This window comes from Salvelinus fontinalis, chromosome 37 (assembly GCF_029448725.1).
Source record: "Salvelinus fontinalis isolate EN_2023a chromosome 37, ASM2944872v1, whole genome shotgun sequence".
Lineage (NCBI taxonomy): Eukaryota > Metazoa > Chordata > Actinopteri > Salmoniformes > Salmonidae > Salvelinus > Salvelinus fontinalis.
Window position 1 is genome coordinate 8,796,415 of NC_074701.1, and position 24,687 is coordinate 8,821,101.

The window sequence follows — 24,687 nt, forward strand, 5'->3', positions numbered from 1 at the left end:
TCGGCAGGAAGAGGCAAGGAGGACACTCCTCCATTCACCTACTAGCCAATTGACACCCTCCTAGACCACTTATTGGTTTCCCAGTCACAAAGTAAAGGAGGACGGAGTCGTCGACAAGAGGATGAACTTTTGCCCAATTGAGAATCTCCCATGTCAAAACAATACCAAAATATTCAATACACATTTCTACATATCTAATTATATATTCAATATATGGAAACAATTAAAGAGATTCACCGGTACTTTTGGATACTTCTCAGCCAGTCATTCTGAAATTAGTGCCCAAAAGCGGTTACCGATAATTGCATAGTTCATCACGTGTAGATATGCGCACCACGTTATTGCTCCCTCTCTCCCTCTACAGTGGATGCATCATGTGCATCTTGCTGGCTCTCACTCATATTTAAAAAATATATATACTTCGTAGTTACCAAAGCTCCCGGAACATTTCTTCCATTTATTTACACCGTAGTATGTCAATAGACCATTAGACCAAAAACAACTGACGTTAATGTACATTTACGTTTAATGCACTTGTGATTACATAGAAACAGGCAGTTCAGTAATTCATTCACTCATTATAAAATAACAGTACTACAAAACTCACCTTTCAAAAATGCCCTAATAAAAAGCTCTTTTACATTTTCACTCAGGAATAGAAACAGAAAGACATAGTGAAATACATAGTGAACAGGAGGCCACTGTAGAAAGAGAAGAAAGAGTTACTTAGCTCATGTTGACTATCTAGCTATGGAATGCAGTCGTGGCATTAGAGATATCTGGGATGCTGTATGAAGACCGAGGCCCTTGATTGAAACCGATGTACATTAAAATACAGGAGCAGTAGGCAGTGGATAGTCTAGACAATACATTTAGTCTAAACACAAAGGCCTTGGTAGACTGAAACGGCAGCGAGAGTCAATCTACGAGAACACAATTCATGTAACAGTTGAGGACACGCATTGTGACAGTGATAAAAGGACAAAGTATCACAAGTTTTGGCTTTGGTATCAAAACTAAAAGAATGAGTTCCCAAGAAAGTATTGATCAGAAACGTGGAGTCGACCAAGGGTTTGACAAGTTCTACTGGCCTCCTAAAAACAAACACAGAGATGGGGGGAATTAGCGTGAGTTCTATCAACTCCGATTCAATTAAGGACAAGAAACACAATACAGTAACTGTTAATCAGTGAGAAAGTTATACTAAACTTTGTGTGGCCACATGGGACGTTCTATGATACACTCTCCCGTGTTTCACTCTCTCTCAGCCCTTATAAAAACTCTTACAAACACAATCTTTCCACCGATAGTAGTTAAGTGGTCGTAGAGCTTTAGCCATACATTTCATGAGCAAGTCACAGAATAGGGTAATCTTGATCTAAATCAAATGAAGGGAAAACAATAAACACAAAAAATATTACTCAATAAAATAATTGGTCTCTCTTGGCAAAGAGGGAGAACTAAGATTTGACAGACACAATAGAATGAGAGGATTATGTAGTTTTGATTGATTTTCACAGAGTCGGCATCCAAAATGGCACCCTTTGCCAGGGGTCAAACTTTTCTTGCCCAGACAAAATAAAAATAAGATCTCATCAGGTGAACGATAACGGCAAGGAGAGATGATCAACAATTAAAAATGAATCGATTTGGTATAGTTTTTCATCATTTTTTACCTCACCAGTTATAATTAGCGACATTCATGAACACATGGAAATAAACAAAATTCCACCGAAACAAAGATATGTTTGAACTAAATCAACTGACACCGCATCTTTGCTTGTGTTACAAACTTATCGACTCTAGTGGATGTCTCATAACTAGACATTTGACCCATTCACAAGGCATGGCAACGACGTCTCATCTAACAAGGCAGCTATTTGGAGAAACAGGTTTCCAGAACATTTACAGATGGTTCTAAAGGGTTGAAAAACCCAGTCGAAACAGGTGGGTTGGACAGAAGGCAGTAACAGTCTACAGTCAAAGGAAGATGTGATAGACATCCTGCAGTAGCTGGGTCAGGTTCTCTCGCCCTGGGTATACAAGGCAGACCAGAGCCCCTGGAAAAGAGCATGGTTGTGTTCAGTAGGCACAAAATGAGAGATAAATGTCCGAAACGTGTGTGTTACAGGAGCTACTATCTGAACATGTCCAATATAAAAAAATAAAAACTTGCTTTCATATTCTGTTGCAAAACACTTTGCTACAATTTGTCCTAATGAACATGACACATTTAAAGGCTGGGTGAACAGGTCCATCCATGGGAACTGACTGTGTAAGGAGGTCCAGAGTATTCTGAAAAGAGGAGTGGATCCCAGTCTCACTGCAGAGGGTTGTCAAACACAGAGTCAGGCAGGACCGAGATCTTCAGTTTCTTCTCTGGCCAGCTATATTCTTTCGGTAACTTGGTCTGGAAGGAGGAATCAAAACAGGAGAAAAACATTTAATGATAGACCCAGAACAAAGTTAAAATTCCAGAAACTTTGCAGGGTTTTTCCTTCCCTGGTTATTACCGTAATCCTCAAACCAGGATTTCTGAAAAATCAAGGAACTTTTCTGTAATTTTGCAACCGTAATATTACAGAACAGCTTCTTTATAGGCCGAGGATGCAGATCCATAGGTAGTCCCCCCCCGGAAGCCTTCCCAAGAGCCAGAGATCCTAATCACATTCGGCGCATGCATTTCTTTACCTCTACTTTATGCGCACATGTTCATGGTCACCCTCCCTTCACATTTCTCACCGTCAATCGTGAGTGATAATTCTCCAAGTTTTACTGGTGAAACGTCCATGCAGCATCTGCATACCAAACTTTTGACCTCAATCAGTTTCATGGAAATATGCATTTATGAGTGTTGATTTGAATTATAGTGCATTCGGAAAGAATTCAGGACCTTGACTTTTTCTACATTTAGTTATGTTACAGCCTTATTCTAAAATATATTAAATTGTCCCCCCCCCTCCAATCTGAACACAATACCCCATAATGACAAAGCAAAAACAGGTTCCTAGAAATGTTTGCAAATGTATATACAGTACCAGTCAAAGGTTTGGACACACCTACTCATTCCAGTTTTTATTTTTTATTTTTACTATTTTCTACACTGTAGAATAGTGAAGACATCAAAACTATGAAATAACACATATGGAATCATGTAGTAAGCAAGAAAAAGTGTAAAACAAATCAAAATATTTCATATTTGAGATTCTTCAAAGTAGCCACCCTTTGCCTTGTTGACAGCTTTGCACTCTTGGCATTCTCTCAACCAGCTTCACAAGGTAGTCACCTGGAATGCATTTCAATTAACAGGTGTGCTTTGTTAAAAGTTAATTTGTGGAATTTATTTCCTTATGTCAATCTGGGAAATTTCAATAACTTTGCAAGTTTCTTCATGTGCAGGTCGCAAAAACCATCAAGTGCTATGAGGAAATTGGCTCTCATGAGGACCGCCATAGGAAAGAAAGACCCAGAGTTACCTCTGCTGCAGAGGATAAGTTCATTAGAGTTACCAGCCTCAGAAATTGCAGCCCAAATAAATGCTTCACAGAGTTCATCCACATCTACTGTTCATCTACTGTGAATCAGTCCTTCATGGTCGATTTGCTGCAAAAAAAAACACTACTAACGGACACCAATAAAAATAAGAATGAGATTTTTGAATTTGAGATTTTTGGTTCCAATCGCCATGTCTTTGTGAGACGCAGAGTAGGTGAACGGATGATCTCTGCATGTGTGGTTCCCACCGTGAAGCATGGAGGAGTATTGAGTCAATAATTATTCAACTCCTTTGTTATGCCAAGCCTAAATAAGTTCAGGAGTAAAAATGTGCTTAACAAGTCACATAATACATTGCAGACTCATCCTGTGTGCAATAACAGTGTTCAATATGATCTCAGAATGACTACCTCATCTCTGTACCCCACACATACAGATAACTGTTACCGTCCCTCAGTTTAGTAGTGAATTTCAAACACAGATTCAACCACAAAGACCAGGGTGATTTTCCAATGCCTTGCAAAGGGCACCTATTGGTAGATGGGTAAAAAAATATTTAAAAGCAGGCATTGAATATCCCTTGCTGTTGGTGTTAATTACACTTTGGTGTAATTAATTGTGTTAATTACACTTTGGATGGGGATCATTACACCCAGTCACTACAAAGGTAAAGGCGTCCTTCCTAACTCAGTTGCCTGAGAGGAAGGAAACCGCACAGGGATTTCACCATGAGGCCAATGGTGACTTTAAACATTTTATTGGCTGTGATAGGAGAAAACTGAGGATGGATCAACAGCATTGTAGTTACTCCACAATACTAACCTGATTGACAGTGAAAAGGAAGCCTGTACAGAATACAAATATTCAAAAACATGCATCCTGTTCGCAACAAGGCACTAAAGTAATACTGCAACAAAAAAAATGTGGCAAAGAAATTGACTTTTTGTCCTGAACATTAAGTGTTGTATTGGATTTGCATCAAACATAACACATAACTGAGTACCACATTCCACATTTTCAAGCATAGTGGTGACTGTATCACGTTAAGGACCAGGGAGTTTTTCAGGATAAAAAAGAAACGGAATGGAGCTAAGCACAGACAAAATCCTAGAGGAAAACATGGTTCAGTCTGTTTTCCACAAGTCACCAGGAGATCAATTCACCTTTCGGCAGGACAATAACCTAAAACACAAGACCAAATCTACACTCGAGTTGCAAACCAAAAAGACAGTGGCCACAATACAGTTTTGACTAAAACCGTTTGAAAATCTATGGCAAGACCTGAAAATGTATTTCTAGCTATGATCAACAATCAATTTGACAGAGCTTTAAGATTTTTGAAAATATTTATATATTTTTAAATGGGCAAATGTTGCACAATCCAGGTGTGGAAAGCTCTTAGAGACTCTTAAAGACTCACAGCCGTAATGAATGCAAAAGGTGCCTCTACAAAGTACTGACTGAATACTTATGTAAATTAGATATTTCAGTTTCAATACATTTGCTACAGTTTCTAAAAGCACATTTTCACTGTGTCATTATAGGTTATTGTGTGTAGATAAGTGGAAAAATTTAATTAATTTAATCCATTTTGAATTCAGGCTGTAACAACAAAATGTGGAATAAGTCAAGGGGTATGAATACTTTCTGAAGACACTGTATTTTGCCTACACTAGTGCACAGTTGAATTTTGGCCACATTAAAGAAAAATGCAACCACTCGCACAATCCATAAATCTCCTAAGAAAATGTGGTGTTTTTGTATTACAGTAATCTTATATTGTATTATATTCTCTTGTGTAGAATACTATCGTTGATCACGTAGACATTGATTGAGCTTTGATCTAACTTGATTAAACAAACACCATTCTCAATTCATCACACGGAGTAGCCTGTTCTCTGAGCAGACGAACGAGTAGAGCAGAGTGTGCTGTGCGTAAAGTAGAGAATCCCACACATGCGCAGAAGCGTCGTGCCTTCAGCTGTCGGGAAGAGGGTTCCAGAGAACTCGGACCCGCAGCCACTCCATTCTTTATATTAACCCTGTAAAGAATGGTAAAAGGTGTTTCCCCTCACCTCCTCTCGAGTGTTGAGCTCCGATAGGTCTCCAAGCATCTGTTCAACAAACTCTTCAGTCAGCAATATCTGAGGAGGAGATATGGTAACATAAGTACATGCAGCAAGTATGCACTTGAAGCAGTGTGTACCAGGAGCCAGTGTGTGTGTGTTTACCTGTAGCCAGGGTCCATGTGCTGCGTACGGGTGTTCCTCAGTAGCAAAGGCCCCCTCCACTCCAGTGGATACGAAGGTGATGGCCGTGTCTCCATTTATACTCTTATAGGTGAAGTGTCTACCATGGAGCAAACGACCCCTAATCATGGAAGATGACCAGCACAACAATCATTAAACGTCACCGAATACATACTTGTATGTAAGAAGTCTGCTGGATTGGAGAACCTGCTTCTTCTCACCCTTCGTCTCTCTTTCTCACACACCACTCCCAATCTCACCGGCTTTCACACACAAAGGGCTCAGATGACCCTGGTCTTGTTTTATGTAATCTGTATGTATGTGGGAAGACCAAGGCTCACCCCCAACTCCAGTGTGTGTGTGTGTGTGTACCTGAGACAGAGGGGCAGCAGTGTTCCTGACTCCTGGTTGAATTTCAAATGAACACTTTCCAGTTGTCTGGTACGAACTAGCTCGTGAGGAACGATGGCCGCCGAACTCTCACTCTCCAGACTGTCCTTACGACTTCTAGAGAAAGAAGGGGAGTCAGAAAGAGATTTAAAATGACCACTTTACGTTCAGGGGAAACAAGTCCCATGGTGGCGTGTAGCTCCCTATAAAGTGTGTGAACGAGTTTGCTGTGGAACTGGACATGTGCATAAGCACCTAACCCCTCATCTCGGCTTTCTCTTACCTGTGATACGGCTGGCGCTGCAAATGGCCATTGTTTGTCTACGGAGAAACCAGGGGGCGAATTCTACCACATACAATTTCACACACCTATCATGTGTTGTTCAATGTCCCAATACTGTGTGCACACTTGGGTCTCATGGCGTGGTCTCTGGCTGGGTTAAGGGGAGGTGTGTGCATGTGTACAGTCTACTCTAGAGAACACTACAAAGGAGGGGGTGAAAGCTGTTGATGTGACATCACCGCTTGAGAGGAAAGAGAGAAAAACAAGAGTGGCGTGTGTGTGCCTCAATGCTGACTCAGAATGAACATTTAGAGCGGGAAAGTGAGTAAACAGCAGCTGCACTGCGTGGGTATGTACTCACTGAGGCCTGTCGTGTCCTTGTTTCTGGGAGTTGATAGGGGGTAGTGCTGCTTTGGTGTTGAACTCCAGGCCTTTCCTCAGGGCTTCTCTGATCTGCTCGGTATCTGCAGTGGACAAACCATTGGGTTAGTTGTTGGACATACAGTAACATTAGGACACAAAATCACTCCGTAAGGAGCGATAGATTTGCTGCAAAGAAACCACTACACCAATAAAAAGAACAGACTTGCTTGGGCCAGGAAACACAAGCAATGGACATTAGACCGGTGGAAATCTGTCTGTTGGTTTGATGAGTGGAAATTTTAGATTTTTGGTTCCAACCGCCGTGTCTTTGTGAGACGCAGAGTAGGTGAACGGATGATCTCTGCATGTGTGGTTCCCACCGTGAAGCATGGAGGACTGATGGTGTAGGGGTGCTTTGCTGGTGACACTGTCAGTAATTTATTTAGAATTTAAGGCACACAACCAGCATAGCTTCCACAGCATTCTGCAGTGATATGCCATCCTATCTGGTTTGCGCTTAATGGGACTATCATTTGTTTTTCAACAGGACAATGACCCAACACACCTCCAGGCTGTGTAAGGGCTATTTCACCAAATTAGATGGTTTGGGATGAGTTGGACCGCAGAGTGAAGGAAAAGCAACCAACAAGTGCACAGCATATGTTGGAAATCCTTCAAAACTGTTGGAAAAGCATTCCAGGTGAAGCTGGTTGAGAGAATGCCAAGAGTGTGCAAAGCTGTCATCAAGGAAAAGGGTGGCTACTTCAAATATATTTTGACTTGTTTAACACTTTTTTGGTTACTACATGATTCCATGTGTCATTTCATAGTTTTGATGTCTTCACTATTATTCTACAAAGTAGAAAATAGTAAAAATAAAGAAAAAACATTTAATGAGTAGGTGTGTCCACGTTTGACTGGCACTGTATGCATGTATGCATGTATGTATGTATGTATGTATGTATGTATGTATGTATGTATGTATGTATGTATGTAGTTGAAGTCGGAAGTTTACATACACTTAGGTTGGAGTCATTAAAACTATTTTTTCAACCACTCCACAAATTTCTTGTTAACAGACAGATATTTCACTTAAAATTCACTGTATCACAATTCCAGTGGGTCAGACGTTTACATACACTAAGTTGACTGTGCCTTTAAACAGCTTGGAGAATTCCAGAAAATGATGTCATGGCTTTAGAAACTTCTGATAGGCTAATTGACATCATTTGAGTCAATTGGAGGTGTACCTGTGGATGTATTTCAAGGCCTACCTTCAAACTCAGTGCCTCTTTGCTTGACATCATGGGAAAATCAAAAGAAATCAGCCAAGACCTCAGAAAAAACAATTGTAGACCTCCACAAGTCTGGTTCATCCTTGAGAGCAATTTCCAAACGCCTGAAGGTACCACGTTCATCTGTACAAACAATAGTATGCATGTATAAACACCATGGGACCACGCAGCCGTTATACCACTCAGGGAGGAGACGCGTTCTGTCTTATAGAGATGAAAGTACTTTGGTGCAAAAAGTGAAAATCAATCCCAGAACAACAGCAAAGGACCTTGTGAAGATGCTGGAGGAAACAGGTACAAAAGTAATTATATCCACAGTAAAACGAGTCCTATATCGATAGAACCTGAAAGGCTGCTCAGCAAGGAAGAAGCCACTGCTCCAAACCGCCATAAAAAAAAGACTACGGTTTGCAACTGCACATGGGGACAAAGATCTTACTTTGGAGAAATGTCCTCTTGTCTGATGAAACAAAAATAGAACTGTTTGGCCATAATGACCATCGTTATGTTTGGAGGAAAAAGGGGGAGGCTTGCAAGCCGAAGAACACATCCCAAACGTGAAGCATGGGGGTGGCAGCATCATGTTGTGGGGGTGCTTTACTGCAGGAGGGACTGGTGCACTTCACAAAATAGATGGCATCATGAAGAAGTACAATTATGTGGATATATTAAAGCAACATCTCAAAACATCAGGCAGGAAGTTAAAGCTTGGTCGCAAAGGTGTCTTCTAAATGGACAATGACCCTAAGCATACTTCCAAAGTTGTGTCAAAATGGCTTAAGGACAACAAAGTCAAGGTATTGGAGTGGCCATCACAAAGCCCTGACTTCAATCCTATAAAAAATTTGTGGGCAAAACTGAAAAAGTGTGTGCGAGCAAGGAGGCCTACAAACCTGACTCAGTTACACCAGCTCTGTGAGGAGGAATGGGCCAAAATTCATTGTGGGACGCTTGTGGAAGGCTACACAAAACGTTTGACCCAAGTTAAACAATTTAAAGGCAATGCTACCAAATACTAATTGAGTGTATGTAAACTTCTGACCCACTGGGAATGTGATGAAATAAATAAAAGCGGAAATAAATCACTCTACTATTATTCTGGCATTTCACTTTATTAAAATAAAGTGGTGATCCTAACTGACACAACCCAGGTCAGATCTATGAGGGCCCATTAGAATTGTATAGGGATATAAGTTAGGTGTGTGTGTGTGTGTTATACCTTTCTCCGACAGTCTTCGTGGCTGAGATCCTATACAGATGGAGCGGCTGTCCTCTTCATCCTCGGACGGTCGGCTGAGGTCGTCCCACACACACTTTGCGCTCACGCCACTCAAGTTGGATCCCTCTGTCTCTATACCCTGGTCCACACGCTCCTGCTTAGGATGAGCAAACACACACGCAAACCTTAACACTAGCCCACACACACATTAACGCACACTCAAACACATTGTGGGGACTGAACCAGCAGGTGGCGCTGTTTGAATGAAAATACAATTTGAATTAATACACGAAAGTAACTCATCAAAGCCTTACTTGTAAATGCGGGTCGATGTCAAACATGGTCTCTCCTCTCCTCATGTCAGTTATCAACCAGGGTCCTCCGGCACTGAACACAGACGGCATGGAGGAGAAAAGAGAATCATGGACTCGGTCACACTGGGTTAATGTGAAATAAGACTGGTAGTCTGGGCAGGGAGGTATCTCATATTTCAAACTCACACATGGACCCCTCGGAGAAGCTCCAGTATTCCCTGCCCGTTCCACTGTTGGGCCGCCTGCAACTCTTCTGTACACACACCCACAATCTACAGAGAGGAGAGGGAGTTAACACACAGAGAAAAAAAAGAAAGAGGGTAAAAGAACACACACAGAAGGCCATTATAGACTCAACGGAGGGAGTTGAGGGGGTAGACCGGAGAGCCTGGGGCTAGATTAGCTCACCTGCAGGAAGTTGACCAGGCCGAAGGGTGTGTGGACCGGCGATATCTGGGGGTCCTCAGTGAGCAGCATGTGTTGGATACGAGACTCACTGTTGTCCAGGGGACTGTGCCACGATATGTGGTCTCCACTGCAAAATGTGTTTTCTACAGGAGAGAGGAGAGACATGGATGTCAAAGACAACTCTGTGATATTTTGGAAAATACGTTACAGTTCTCATCACTAGTCTAACAGCAAACGAGAAAAGACCATCAGACTTTTCTTTCAGTCTGATGGTAAGAATGATAGGAGAAAGTGAGGAAAAAAGGGAGTGTGTGTATACAGTGCATTCGGAAAGTATTCAGACCCCTTTACTTTTTCCAGATTTGTGACCGACCGGCTCAATTCTGCCTTATGTAGCAACATTTTAAACTGTGTTTTTTCACATTGGATAAAAGTAGAGACTCAGCTAGAACATGGTATATCATACACTACAGTTGAGGAACAATGGGAAAGTAATTCTGCTTTGATAGTTGATAAACTTGTAACCTCACTTTCAGAAAATGGCCCTTGAATGTTTTGGTACACGTACTGAAGAACTCTCCGTTGTCTACACCCATTGAGTATCGTTCACACCCTCTTAAGCTTTAACCCCACCTATCTCTAAGTATTTACATGCGAGGCCATTCACTAAACAACCAAAGAGTTCAAGACTAAAGGCTGGTTTATACTACGGGTGTGTTCGTAAATTTAATTTGGAGCGCAAGAGTGTGCTCTGGGCGTTCGAAAACTAAGAGCGTTGTCAGATCGTCCGTTCGTAAATTCAGAGCGCTTCAATCTCGGAGCGTTCAGACCTAATAGCAGTAGTCAAGCACCCAAGCTAACTGGCTAAAGTTGGCTAGATTGCTAGCTACTTCCAGAACAGCTCACTCTGACCATTTTACTCACACTAGCAGAGCTGGTTAGGCTGTTTTATGTGATCCAGAGTGTTGGAGCCTGCAACTGTGCTGCTGGCAACAATTGAATTATACTTTTTTTGCCAACGTTTACTGACACTGGCCATATTTAACGGGTGTTGAGCGTTCATAAATTCTAAAGTTATTCTGCACAGTCAGTGCTCTGAAATCGGAGTAGATAGCTGGTAAATTCGCTCTGGCTACGTCTATCGACAGTTGTTGCAGTGACATCATGAACATTCTATTGAAATGGTTACTTGCATAGTGGAGTCCATTGTTTAGATATTTAGCTAGCTAGCTAAACAATGAACCATAATCCCAACTCATAACATTACTACTCTGCATAAATCTGTAGGTAGCTAACCAACAAGGTTCATTGTTAGCTAGCTAACATTAGGCTATAAGTAGCAATGCAAATGGCTCTGAGATATGAATAATATTACTACACAGATCATACACGTAACGTTAGCTAACAAGCCAGCCAGCTAATGTTAGCTAGCTAGCTAACAGTACACTAACTTTAAAACGACTTCGATGAAATGTGTAATATATGAAAATGTAGCTAGCTAGACTATCTTACCCGTAAACATGGAAGGACGCTTCTCCCTCTCTATCACGGATGCCATGGTTGACCTTAGAGCGAAAAGTGTTTCATACGACAGTTGTCTTTTCGACAATCAAATGCCAGAATTAGCTATCATAACCTAATTCCACTGATTTAAAAACTCGGTCCTCCTGAAAGTGGAGAGCAACCCTTATGCAGTTGTACTATGTGATATCTTTCCAAAAAAGCCGTGTTAAAAAGGATTACCTACACATACCGACTAGCTCATGTTATCGACAAAAGCGTGCTACATGGCAGACCAATCCGAACTCATCTCTCGGCATGTCCAGCCCACTCATCTCAGCCAATCATGGGTGAGGTGGTATACTCCTCAATGCCATTGGATGAATAACGGAACATATTCCAGTCTGTTCTAGGAAAACAGTCCTGTAGTGTAGCATCCACGTCATCTGACCACTTCCGTATTGAGCGAGTCATTGGTACTTCCTGCTTAAGGAGGATAGAATCATGGGCAGATTTGCCAAATGGAGCGCGGGGGAGAGCTTTGTATGCATCTATAGTCGGCAGCATAGCCTAGTGGTTAGAGCGTTAGACGAGTAACCGAAAGGTTGCAAGATCGAATCCCCGAGCTGACAAGGTACAAATCCGTCGTTCTGCCCCTGAACAAGGCAGTTAACCCACTGTTCCTAGGCTGTCATTGAAAATAAGAATTTGTTCTTAACTGACTTGCCTAGTTAAATAAAGGTAAAACAAAAATAAAATAAAAATCTGTGTTTGTGGAGTAAAGGTGGTCTAGAGTTTTTTTCCCCCCTGGTTGCACGTGACATGCTGATAGAAATGAGGTAAAACGGATTGAAGTTTGCCTGCATTAACTTGTCCCAGGCATTTACTTCTATTTGGCCGTTATTCTACCAGGTAAGCTGACTGAGAACACATTCTCTTTTACAGGCTACATGAGGAAGTTGAGGTGGAGAAGCAAGGCGTTGAAAGAGTCAATTGGAAGCTGGAGTGCTCCCCTTAAGCGAAACGTCACTGACGTAGAGCGACATAAGGTTACAAATATTGACATGCGTCAATCTCAATATGGGGGTAGCAGAGCCCTCTGTGCTGTGTGTGGTGGAGAGTAACAAAACGGTCAGAGCGCCGGGTTTATAATTGGTAGATAACTGACCATCTCCTATCCTTCCTTCCGTAATTACTAAATCCCTTGCACACTAGACACAAACACAGAGCCTGGGTTCTTACCTGATTGGAAGACGTAGCGGGCCAGGCCCTGCATGAGTTCAGCCGGCCAGGTAGGGGGTGCGGTCTCTCCCACCTCTCTCTTCAGCCTGAACGTCAGCTCAAAGCCAAAGCCACTGGGGCCTTCCTGACCTGTAAACCTGACAATACACATATGGAATACACACACTTAATTCAAGCTGTCTAACCCACCTCTCTCTTCTGGTGTGCATGTGTGTGTCTTCCTCTCAAAAATAACAAACCCTGGGCCGTCCTTATTTGACCATGAGTAAACACAACCCAAGACAACATAAACCCAATACAGATTAGCCTTCCCGTTAGCTTAATTCCATTACTCCAATAGGGATGTGACAAATGAAAAAAGTTCTTAACGTTTAAACTATAAGAACATTCGTAAAATTACACATTAATTCACAATGCAACGGTTTGGGTCTCTTCCAAATAGTTAAACATTGCACCTGTACTACCATTACTGTGCCTCACTTCCACCGCGCAAAGTTTACATTTCCTTGTCATTTAACTTCTCAAAGTATTCGCCTTCCTCTGTCATTTTTCCAACTGTTAACGATGGTAACGTAGTGGAGAAGAGTCTACTCCAAAATAATTGATTCCTTGCGCATCAACTCCAGTCATGTGCATTTTTACAGGGTTCGTAGGTCTTTTTCAAAGCACTAAAATGTATTTACAAGGACCATCAATATGTAATAGTTCCTATTATGCAATTGTTTCTAGTCGCCACCAGAAGGCAGTATATCACCACAACCTAATAAAAAAAAAAACACTATTCATCTACTCAATAATACAAGTTTCACTACATACAGTGGGGCAAAAAAAGTATTTAGTCAGCCACCAATTGTGCAAGTTCTCTCACTTAAAAAAGTGAGAGAGGCCTGTAATTTTCATCATAGGTACAATTCAACTATGACAGACAAAATGAGAGAAAAAAATCCAGAAAATCACATTGTAGGATTTTTTTAATTAAAAAAAAACAAACATTTTACCCTCTTTTCTCCCCAATTTCCGTGGTATCCAATCGCTAGTAATTACTATCTTGTCTCATCGCTACAACTCCCGTACGGGCTCGGGAGAGACGAAGGTCGAAAGCCATGCGTCCTCCGAAGCACAACCTAACCAAGCCGCACTGCTTCTTAACACAGTGCGCCTCCAACCCGGAAGCCAGCCGCACCAATGTGTCGGAGGAAACACTGTGCACCTGGCCCCCTTGGTTAGCGTGCACTGCGCCCGGCCCGCCACAGGAGTCGCTGGAGCGCGATGATACAAGGATATCCCTACCGGCCAAACCCTCCCTAACCCGGACGATGCTAGGCCAATTGTGCGTCGCCCCACAGACCTCCCGGTCGCGGCCGGCTGCGACAGAGCCTGGGCTCGAACCCAGAGACTCTGGTGGCACAGCTAGCGCTGCAGTGCCCTAGACCACTGCGCCACCCGGGAGGCCTACATTGTAGGATTTTTTATGAATTTATTTCCAAATTATGGTGGAAAATAAGTATTTGGTCAACTACAAACAAGCAAGATTTCTGGCTTTCACAGACCTGTAACTTCTTCTTTAAGAGGCTCCTCTGTCCTCCACTCGTTACCTGTATTAATGGCACCTGTTTGAACTTGTTATCAGTATAAAAGACACCTGTCCACAACCTCAAACAGTCACACTCCAAACTCCACTATGGCCAAGACCAAAGAGCTGTCAAAGGACACCAGAAACAAAATTGTAGACCTGCACCAGGCTGGGAAGACTGAACCTGCAAAAGGTAAGCAGCTTGGTTTGAAGAAATCAACGGTGGGAGCAATTATTAGGAAATGGAAGACATACAAGACCACTGAATCTCCCTCGATCTGGGGCTCCACGCAAGATCTCACCCCGTGGGGTCAAAATGATCACAAGAACGGTGAGCAAAAATCCCAGAACCACACGGGGGGACCTAGTGAATGACCTGCAGAGAGCTGGGACCAAAGTAACAAAGCCTACCATCAGTAACACACTACGCCGCCAGGGACTCAAATCCTGCAGTGCCAGATGTGTCCCCCTGCTTAAGCCACTACATGTCCAGGCCCGTCTGAAGTTTGCTAGAGAGCATTTGGATGATCCAGAAGAAGGTTGGGAGAATGTCATATGGTCAGATGAAACCAAAATAGAACTTTTTGGTAAAAACTCAACTCGTCGTGTTTGGAGGACAAAGAATGCTGAGTTGCATCCAAAGAACACCATACCTACTGTGAAGCATGGGGGTGGAAACATCATGCTTTGGGGCTGTTTTTCTGCAAAGGGACCGGGACGACTGATCCGTGTAAAGGACAGAATGAATGGGGGCATGTATCGTGAGATTTTGAGTGAAAACCTCCTTCCATCAGCAAGGGCATTGAAGATGAAATGTGGCTGGGTCTTTCAGCATGACAATGATCCCAAACAGACCGCCTGGGCAACGAATGAGTGGCTTCGTAAGAAGTATTTCAAGGTCCTGAAGTGGCCTAGCCAGTCTCCAGATCTCAACCCCATAGAAAATCTTTGGAGGGAGTTGAAAGTCCATGTTGCCCAGCAACAGCCCCAAAACATCACTGCTCTATAGGAGATCTGCATGGAGGAATGAGCCAAAATACCAGCAACAGTGTGTGAAAACCTTGTGAAGACTTACAGAAAACATTTGACCTCTGTCATTGCCAACAAAAGGTATATAACAAAGTATTGAGATAAACTTTTGTTATTGACCAAATACTTATTTTCCACCATAATTTGCAAATAAATTCATTAAAAATCCTACAATGTGATTTTCTGGATTTTTTCTCCTCATTTTGTCTGTCATAGTTGAAGTGTACCTATGATGAAAATTACAGGCCTCTCTCATCTTTTTAAGTGGGAGAACTTGCACAATTGGTGGCTGACTAAATACTTTTTTGCCCCACTGTACATGAGTGATAAGTCAGTAATGATGAAGTTGACTGATTTCCTTATATGAACTGTAACTCAGAAAAATCTTTGAAATGGTTGCATGTTGCGTTTATATTTTTGTTCAGTGTACATGATAATATTAAATTGTCTTTATATACAAATTGTCTTTATATTTCACAAAATGTTAGGTCCCACAGGCTGTCCCAACACATTGACATGGTAGTGAATTCTGACAGTGTAAATATTGTATTCTATACCCATTTGAAGAGAAACAAGTTACTAATGTGTTCGAAAAGATGAAAGACTCTCTCTGGGGCCTCAAGTTTGGGTACCACTGTACTACTAACCTAGGCTCTCTGTGGTGGCCACCAGCTGCATTAAGTACTGCAATGCATCTCCTCCTCATGGACTGCACCAGATTTACCAGTTCTTGCTGTGAGATGTTACCCCATTCTTCCACCAAGGAACCTGCAAGTTCCCAGACAATTCTGGGGGGAAATGGCCCTAGCCCTCACCCTCCGAGCCAACAGGTCCCAGACGTGCTCAATGGGATTGAGATCTGGGCTCTTTGCTGGCCATGGCAGAACACTGACATTCCTGTCTTGCAGGAATTCACATACAGAACGAGCAGTATGGCATTGTCATGCTGGAGGGTCATGTCAGGATGAGCCTGCAGGAAGGGTACCACATGAGGGAGGTCTTCCCTGTAACGCACAGCATTGAGATTGCCTGCAATGACAACAAGTTCAGTCCGATGATGCTGTGACACACCGCCCCCAGACCATGACGGAACCTCCATCTCGATCCCCCTCCAGAGTACAGGCCTCGGTGTAACGCTCATTCATTGGACGATAAACGCGAATCCGACCATCACCCCTGTTGAGACAAAACCGCGACTCGTCTGTGAAGAGCACTTTTTGCCAGTCCTGTCTGGTCCAGCGACGGTGGGTTTGTTCCCATAGGCGACGTTGTTGCCTGTGATGTCTGGTGAGGACCTGCCTTACAACAGGCCTACAAAGCCCTCAGTCCAGCCTCTCTCAGTCTATCGCGGACAGTCTGAGCACCGATGGAAGGATTGTGCGTTCCTGGAGTAACTTGGGCAGTTGTTGTTGCCATCCTGTACCTGTCCCGCAGGTGTGATGTTAAGATATATCGATCCTGTGCAGGTGTTGTTACACGTGGTCTGCCACTGCGAGGACGATCAGCTGTCCGTCCTGTCTCCCTGTAGCGCTGTCTTAGGCGTCTCACAGTACGGACATAGCAATTTATTACCCTGGCCACATCTACTGTCCTCATGCCTCCTTGCAGTATGCCTAAGGCACGTTCACGCAGATGTGCAGGGACCCTGGGCATCTTTCTTTTGGTGTTTTTCAGAGTCAGTAGAAAGGCCTCTTTAGTGGCCTACGTTTTCATAGCTGCATAATTGCATAAGCTGTTAGTGTCTTAACAATCGTTCCACAGGTGCATGTCCATTAATTGTTTATGGTTCATTGAACAAGCATGAGAAACAGTGTTTAAACCCTTTACAATGAAGATCTGTGAAGTTATTTGGATTTTTACTAATTATCTTTGAAAGACAAGGTCCTGAAAAAGGGACGTTTCTTTTTTTGCTGAGTTTAGTAACCCATTTTGTGATTCTAGCTAGCTTAATTTCAGCAAACTGCTCCTGCTGAGGTCAGGCTCCGTTCAACTTTAGCGTCGAACGTCATCTTTCTAGCCAGCTAGTAATAGCTAGCTACCTGGCTAATAGCCAGAGCCCTTGAGCTGCCTAGCTAGCTAGACATCTGACTGAATTATCAGCGACTATTTACCAGTTATACACTTATTCTCGAGAGTGAGGGGTTTTTATTTGGGGGATGTCTGTTGAAACGGCAGGAGTCGAGGTATCTCTCTGCTACTTGACACTGTAGGTCTGGGCTAAGGTAGTTTGTTTCACATCTTGGCCTATGTCGTGGGTGGAGTTTTCCATTGGGCAGAGTGGTGAATGAATGCACTGCTAACAAGAAAAATCCGGGGGAGCAGGCAAACATAATGAAGATACATGAATCATTCATGATTCCACTCATTAACAGAGGGAAGCGCGATTAGAACTCAGCCTTCTGAGCGTTGATCAACGCTGGGAACACAATAATAAGTGGGTAAATGATAATTAACTAAATAAAAAGTTGAGTAAACTAATTTACAAATAAAAAGGTGCATATATGGCATTTACTCTCCACTAAATCCCTGGTTGGGTCTGGCAAAACCCATTAATAAACATCAATTTCCTGCCAGGCAGGATTGAATGTACATTCCAGCTGTCAATGTGACGTTTGGCGGCGCCTAATCAGTCAGTTCTGTACCTGCCTAGCTGAGTGGCAGTCTGGGTAGATTAAGCGAGCTCACCTGGCAACCAGCGTGCAAAACACGTGAGGAAATAAAACTTGGTTGGCTGCCTGGAAATTAATTTGCAAGACCAATGCATTTCTAATATTTTCCATATTAACATATTTGATAATTTTCTGTTCTCCATTTTAATTCAAGTAGTTTTCAAGAACCAACTTGAGAAAATGTCTGATTTTCAAGGTACATGAATTTCAGAGTTTAAGCACCTTGTGCAAACTAGAGGTCGACCGATTATGATTATTCAACGCCGATACCGATACCGATTATTGGAGGGCCAAAAAAAATCGGATAGCGATTAAATCGGACGATTTATTTATTTATTTGTAATAATGACAATTACAACAATACTGAATGAACACTTATTTTAACTTAATATAATACATAAATAAAATCTATTTAGCCTCAAATAAATAATGAAACATGTTCAATATGGTTTAAATAATGCATTAAACAAAGTGTTGGAGAAGAAAGTAAAAGTGCAATATGTGCCATGTAAAAAAGCTAACGTTTAAGTTCCTTGCTCAGAACATGAGAACATATAAAAGCTGGTGGTTCCTTTTAACATGAGTCTTCAGTATCCCCAGGTAAGAAGTTTTAGGTTGTAGTTATTATAGGACTATTTCTCTCTCTACCATTTGTATTTCATATATCTTTGACTATTGGATGTTCTTATAGGCACTTTATTATTGCCAGTGTAACAGTATAGCTTCCGTCCCTCTCCTCGCCCCTACCTGGGCTTGAACCAGGAACACATCGACAACAGCCACCCTCGAAGCATCGTTACCCAGCACTCCACAAAAGCCGCGACCCTTGCAGAGCAAGGGGAACAACTACTTCAAGGACTCAGAGCGAGTGACGTCACCAATTGAAACGCTACTAGCGCGCACCCCGCTAACTAGCTAGCCATTTCACATCGGTTACACCAGCCTAATCTCAGGAGTTGATAGGCTTGATAGGCATAAACAGCTCAATGCTTGAAGCATTGCGAAGAGCTGCTGACAAAACGCACGAAAGTGCTGTTTGAATGAATGCTTACGAGCCTGCTGCTGCCTACCCCCGCTCAGTCAGACTGCTCTATAAAATATCAAATCAGACTTAAATATAACATAATAACACACAGAAATACGAGCCTTAGCTCATTAATATGGTCAAATCCGGAAACTATCATTTCGAAAACAAAACGTTTATTCTTTCAGTGAAGTACGGAACCGTTCCACATTTTATCTAACGGGTGGCATCCATAAGTCTAAATATTGCTGTTACATTGCACAACCTTCAATGTTATGTCATAACTACGGAAAATTAGTTATGACATAACTGTCAAATTAGTTCGCAACGAGCCAGGCGACCCAAACTGTTGCATATACCCTGACTCTGCGTGCAATGAACGCAAGAGAAGTGACAATTTCCCTAGTTATTGCCTGCTAACCTGGATTTATTTTAACTAAATATTTAGGTTTAAAAATATATACTTCTGTGTATTTATTTTAAGAAAGGCATTGACGTTTATGGTTAGGTACATTCGTGCAACGATTGTGATTTTTTCGCAAATGCGCTTTTGTTAAATCATCCCCCGTTTGGCGAAGTTGGTTGTCTTTGTCAGTAAGAAACGGTCTTCACACAGTTCGCAATGAGCCAGGCGGCCCAAACTGCTGCATATACCCTGACTCTGTTGCACAGAACGCAAGACAGTGACACAATTTCCCTAGCTAAAAGAAATGCATGTTAGCAGGCAATATTAACTAAATATGCAGGTTTAAAAAGATATACTTGCGTATTGACTTTAAGAAAGGCGTTGATGTTTATGGTTAGGTGCACATAGGTGCAAAGACGGTGCTTTTTTCACGAATGCGCTTGTTAAACCACCCGTTGAACCACTCGGCCATGATCGGTGTCCAAAAATTGCGATTACCGATTGTTATGAAAACTTGAAATCGGCCATTCCGATTAATCGGCCGACCTTCTAGTGCGAACCCTGATTTTAGTCATTTGTTTCACCGACTGAGATATGGGTTTGACCTACTAGCGCTGGCTGCAATGAGTCCTACAGCTGGATCAATAGCATTGCACATTCCTCCGGCTCAGCGACTCCAGAGACATGATCTGACCACCAACTATCTGCCATATACGCACAGGAAAATAGATCATGAGCATAAAGAAACAAAATACGTTTCTTTATGTTTAGAACAGCTAATTTATCGCATGGTCCAAGAATGACTGCAATTAATTGATTATTGAATTTTATGGACACAGCTTTGTAGAACAAAAACATAGTGCCTCCAGAAAGTATTCAGACCCCTATACTTTTTCCACATTTTGTTACGTTACAGCCTTATTCTAAATGTAATTAAATTGTTTTCCCCCCTCATCAATCTACACACAATACCTCACAATGACAAAGCAAAAACTAGTTTAGATTTTTTTGCAAATGTATCAAAAATAAAAAATTGAAATATCACATTTACCTAAGTATTCAGACATTTGCTCAGTACTTTGTTGAAGCAACTTCGGCAGTGATCACAGCATTGAGTCTTCTTGGATATGACCTACAAGCTTGTTACACCTGTATTTGGGGAGTTTCTCCCATTCTTCTCTGCAGATCCTCAAAGCACTGTCAGGTTGGATGGGGAGTTTTGCTGCAGAGCAATTTTCAGCACTCTGGAGCAGGTTTTCATCAAGGATCTCTCTGTACTTTGCTCCGTTCATCTTTGCCGGTCTCCCAGTCCATGTCGTTGAAAAACATCCACACAGCATGATGCTGCCACCACAATGCTTCACGGTAGGGATGGTGCCAGGTTTCATCCAGACGTGACCCGTGGCATTTAGGCCAAAGGGTTCAATCTTGGTTTGATCAGACCAGAGAATCTTGTTTCTCATGGTCTGAGAGTCTTTAGGTGCCTTTCATGTTTTTTTTTAAATACATTTGCAAACACTTCTAAAAACCTTTTTCACTTTGTCATTATGAGGTATTCTGTGTAGATTGCTGGGGAAAATAAATGTTTGAATAAGGCTGTACCATAACAAAATTTGACTTGTTTCAAATAACTAGGTGTATGTCGCGCGTCACTACTTCACAGGAGTGCCATTTGAAGGTAAACATGTGAACTTTCATAACAAACTTGTTTAAGGCACATTTTAGAATAAGTAACAAAATTTGGAAAAAGTCAAGGGGTCTGAATACTTTCCCGAAGGCATTGTACACAGCCTCTGCTGTGTACAATGCCAAACAAACTCAAACTCATCATTTGGGGGGCTGCAGTTCGCGAACGACTGATTGTCACCATGCCCGGTTACCCAGGCTCCGGCCAAACGCTATGCCACAGACGTTACTTTCTTCTCTGCAGCAGTATGTAGCGAACGACGGTACGAGTCGTCAGGCTACTTTTCACCCTCACGGCAGTCAAGCAATGCATTCCGCCAAGAGTCGTTCACAATCTAGTCCGGTTGCAGCCACAACTGGACCTTGTTTCAAACGTATTAAGAAATCATCTTATTTGTATGAGTAGCAATCAATACTTTAGTGTCTAAGCCCGGAGGGGGAGATTAAAAGTTATACCAATGATTCTGTGACACTTGTGGGTGTCGAAGAGCAAAACAGAGAACACCATCGTGTTCGTGAGAGTCTCATCTCTCCATGGAGTGGTCATAGTAGTTTGTGGGCCTAACCATAGTAGATCATGGGCCTAATAGCCGTAGCTCGGCCACCTTGCACCGCAGATGCTGAAGGCCGCCATTGAGACACAGCCCCATGCAAAAAACAGATATCTCTATCTTAGTCAGATTTTTACATTATGTATTATGCAAATTAGATTTGATCAGAATTTCTTGCCTTTTAATGTCTTGCAACTTCAGTAAAGCACGGCCTATCATCAATGAATAGGCTAGGAAATTCTAAAACGCAACAGACCGAAAACTGAACACACACTCGGCATCATTAGCGAAGAGAAAGAGCAGGTGGGCCAGCGCGAGGCTGTATTGCATTACTGGAAACCAAGACTATTCTGAGGACAGGTCTCCCAGTTTTGAGTAGCATAATTGCCTTTTTGTAGCAGGTTAGGAGAACTTACGCAGCAGGGTAGGAGAATTAGGTTAAGGTTAGCTAAAATTGTCCCTGACAATCAGGCCTGCCCAGAGAACGGTCTTGGTTTCCACTAATGTGATGCTGCCAGCACAAGGGAGAAAGAGGAGGGGGCAGGCAGAAAGAACCGCGGTATGCCTATGTCTTGGTAATCTGTATCTCATCTTGTATGCCTCGTAAATTCACCAAAGTAGCCTAAAGTTTGCCTCTTCCTCTCTGGTTTTATTTAAATTACACCACTTTCCTGAGGTCTTTCTGGACCTGGAGAAAGTTGTGTAATTTATATAACAGAAAATAATATGTTCAGCGCTGGCAAGTCTAATCAAGAACAAACGGGGGTGAAAGCTGTTGGCTTGACATAACTGCTTTAGAGGAACACGAAAAATACAAGTGGAGTGTGTTAGTGTCTCAATGTTGATTCTGCAGGATGATACAACGGAATGAAAATGAGTTAACAACAGCTGCACAAACCATGTGTGTGTGTTCTTAGTAACCTGGTCTGATGGAGCTTTAACCTGACGTACAATACTTACTCATGTACTCGGTTGTCTCCATACAGGTCACTGAGTCCGAAGCTGATGTAGTGCCAGTGCTCCTGTACATCCTGCGCTGCACAGCCCACGTTACGGTACATACTGATGTAGTCCAATGGATCAGGACCCCCTAACCTGTAGAGACACACCACTGATAAGTGCGATCTGCAATATTTACTCCCATTTTAAATAATTATATTACCATTGATTATTTCATGTCTAATAAGCTTAGGACAACTATCTAATAGTTGCACTCACAACCCAAAATATGAGGCGATTTACACACCATTGTTTGTTTACAAACTCTGTAGGCGTTTAGTGGTTAATGTTACATTTCTCCAGCCCCATTCCTCACTGGTAATTTGGTCAACAATAAAGAGTAATCACATCACATGTTTTCTCTGGCTAGCAAGCTAGGTAACTAAGCGTAGCGTTTTCAACATATATTATGTTAGCTAACGTAACTAACAACATTGCAATCCAAGTTAGCCTAGCTAGCTTTCGAGGAATCCGACGTTGTTGCAAAGAAATGTATCCATAATAAGACGTCGTTAGCCATCTCCTCACCAGTATTTGACAATGGCTGTAACTTGTAAGGGGTTGGCCTGGTCGGGGTAGAGGCGCCTGCATTCCCCGTAGATTGCCTGCAGACCCGGGGGGAAGATTGACGCCAGCCCAGGGGCTGCTGCTGGTCCGTTGATAGGCCGCACCTCGTCCATCCCAGCTTTTTTTTTAAATGTGGTAATACCTGAAAGGGCGACAGAAATTACTTTCTTCGCGAAGATAAGAAAGGGTCCCTTGGTTTAGTGTTGGTTGATGAAACAGTCCCTGTATTTTTTGTTTTTGTTGATATTGCTTCCAATATGTTTTTTTTACTATCGGCCCCCTGTTCCTTGCCCTACTCAACTGCGTGACTTGTTGCTCGCTCCACCTATGCAAACTTCCCTCATTGGTTGGAGCTGTTGAAAGGAAGGGAGGAACGGCTTGAGTGACATTTGCTTAATCCAATCAAAGTGGCAGTATTTGGTAGGCGGATCCAAATACAGAGTTGTGTTTGGCTAAATAATTGTCAATCAATATGTTTACCTGTTTAATAAGAGCAAGATTGATGGATTTAAAAACTATCCCCAGTTTTTGATCGTATTGAAATGTATCATATTGTGTGTGTGTTTATTAAGTTGCAGTTATTTTCTCACCTATGCCACATATGATATTTGTTTCCAATACAGAGTTATTTCCAATGTAAATTGACTGTGAAAATAAGTATTATCTTTTAAAGCAAAGACCTGGGGAAGAGTTACAGGTGGGAGGAGAAGTGATGAATGCGCCAATTGGAAGCTGGAGTTGAATAGGTGGCCATTATGGCATGAGGACCAGATTGGTAATTTAGCCATGACCCCAGGGTTAACACTACTCTTTTTAGGATAAGTGCCATAGGATCTTCAAATCAAATCAAATGTTATTGGTCACATACACCTGTTTAGCAGGTCTTATTGCGGGTGTAGCAAAATGCTTGTGTTTCTAGCTCCGACAGTACATTAATATCTAACAAGTAATGTCTAACAATTTCACAACATATCCCCAATACACACAAATCTAAGTAAAGGAATGTAATTAAGAATATATAACTATATATGGACGAGCAATGTCAGAGCGACATAGACTAAGATACAGTAGAATAGTATAGAATACAGTGTATACATATGAGATGAGTAATGCAAGATATGTAAAAAATATTAAAGTGACTAGTGTTGCATTTATTAAAGTGGCCAGTGATTTCAAGTCTATGTATATAGGCAGCAGCTTCTATGTGCTAGTGATGGCTATTTAACAGTCTGATGGCCTTGAGATAGAAGCTGTTTTTCAGTCTCTCGGTCCCAGCTTTGTGGCACCTGTACTGACCTCGCCTTCTGGATAATAGCGGGGTGAACAAGCAGTGGCTCGGATGGTTGTTGTTTTTGATTATCTTTTTGGCCTTCCTGTGACATCAAGTGCTGTAGGTGTCCTGGAGGGCAGGTAGTTTGCCCCAGT

General features: G+C 42.2%; 1 protein-coding gene across 2 annotated transcripts; it reads right to left on the reverse strand.

Annotated features, from left to right (window-relative positions):
* Positions 1-508: 508 nt before the first annotated feature.
* Positions 509-23,582, reverse strand: LOC129836074 (suppressor of fused homolog). 2 transcript variants are annotated; one of them, XM_055901845.1, is made up of 12 exons: positions 23,224-23,582; positions 22,657-22,791; positions 12,759-12,895; positions 10,017-10,159; positions 9,795-9,880; positions 9,609-9,681; positions 9,295-9,448; positions 6,779-6,881; positions 6,117-6,251; positions 5,727-5,865; positions 5,571-5,639; positions 509-2,410 (listed from the first exon to the last, which is right to left on the reverse strand). In XM_055901845.1, exons 1-12 carry the CDS (start codon positions 23,373-23,375, stop codon positions 2,321-2,323), a joined length of 1,416 nt encoding a protein of 471 aa, XP_055757820.1. In that variant the 5' UTR covers positions 23,376-23,582; the 3' UTR covers positions 509-2,320. The 2 variants fall into 2 exon arrangements, with proteins under 2 accessions (XP_055757820.1, XP_055757819.1); XM_055901844.1 differs by having other exon boundaries at positions 9,295-9,451.
* Positions 23,583-24,687: the final 1,105 nt, after the last annotated feature.

What these genes read in the sequence shown, in the direction of transcription:
- LOC129836074 (XM_055901844.1), bottom strand. Translation starts at nt 23,375, where the DNA reads ATGGACGAGGTGCGGCCTATCAACGGACCAGCAGCAGCCCCTGGGCTG. An exon ending in CTGCTGCCCCTCTGTCTCAG is followed by an intron (nt 5,866 to 6,116) that starts GTACACACACAC and finishes TTCCATGATTAG; the next exon opens with GGGTCGTTTGCTCCATGGTA. An exon ending in AGCTCAACACTCGAGAGGAG is followed by an intron (nt 2,411 to 5,570) that starts GTGAGGGGAAAC and finishes TCCTCCTTCCAG; the next exon opens with ACCAAGTTACCGAAAGAATA.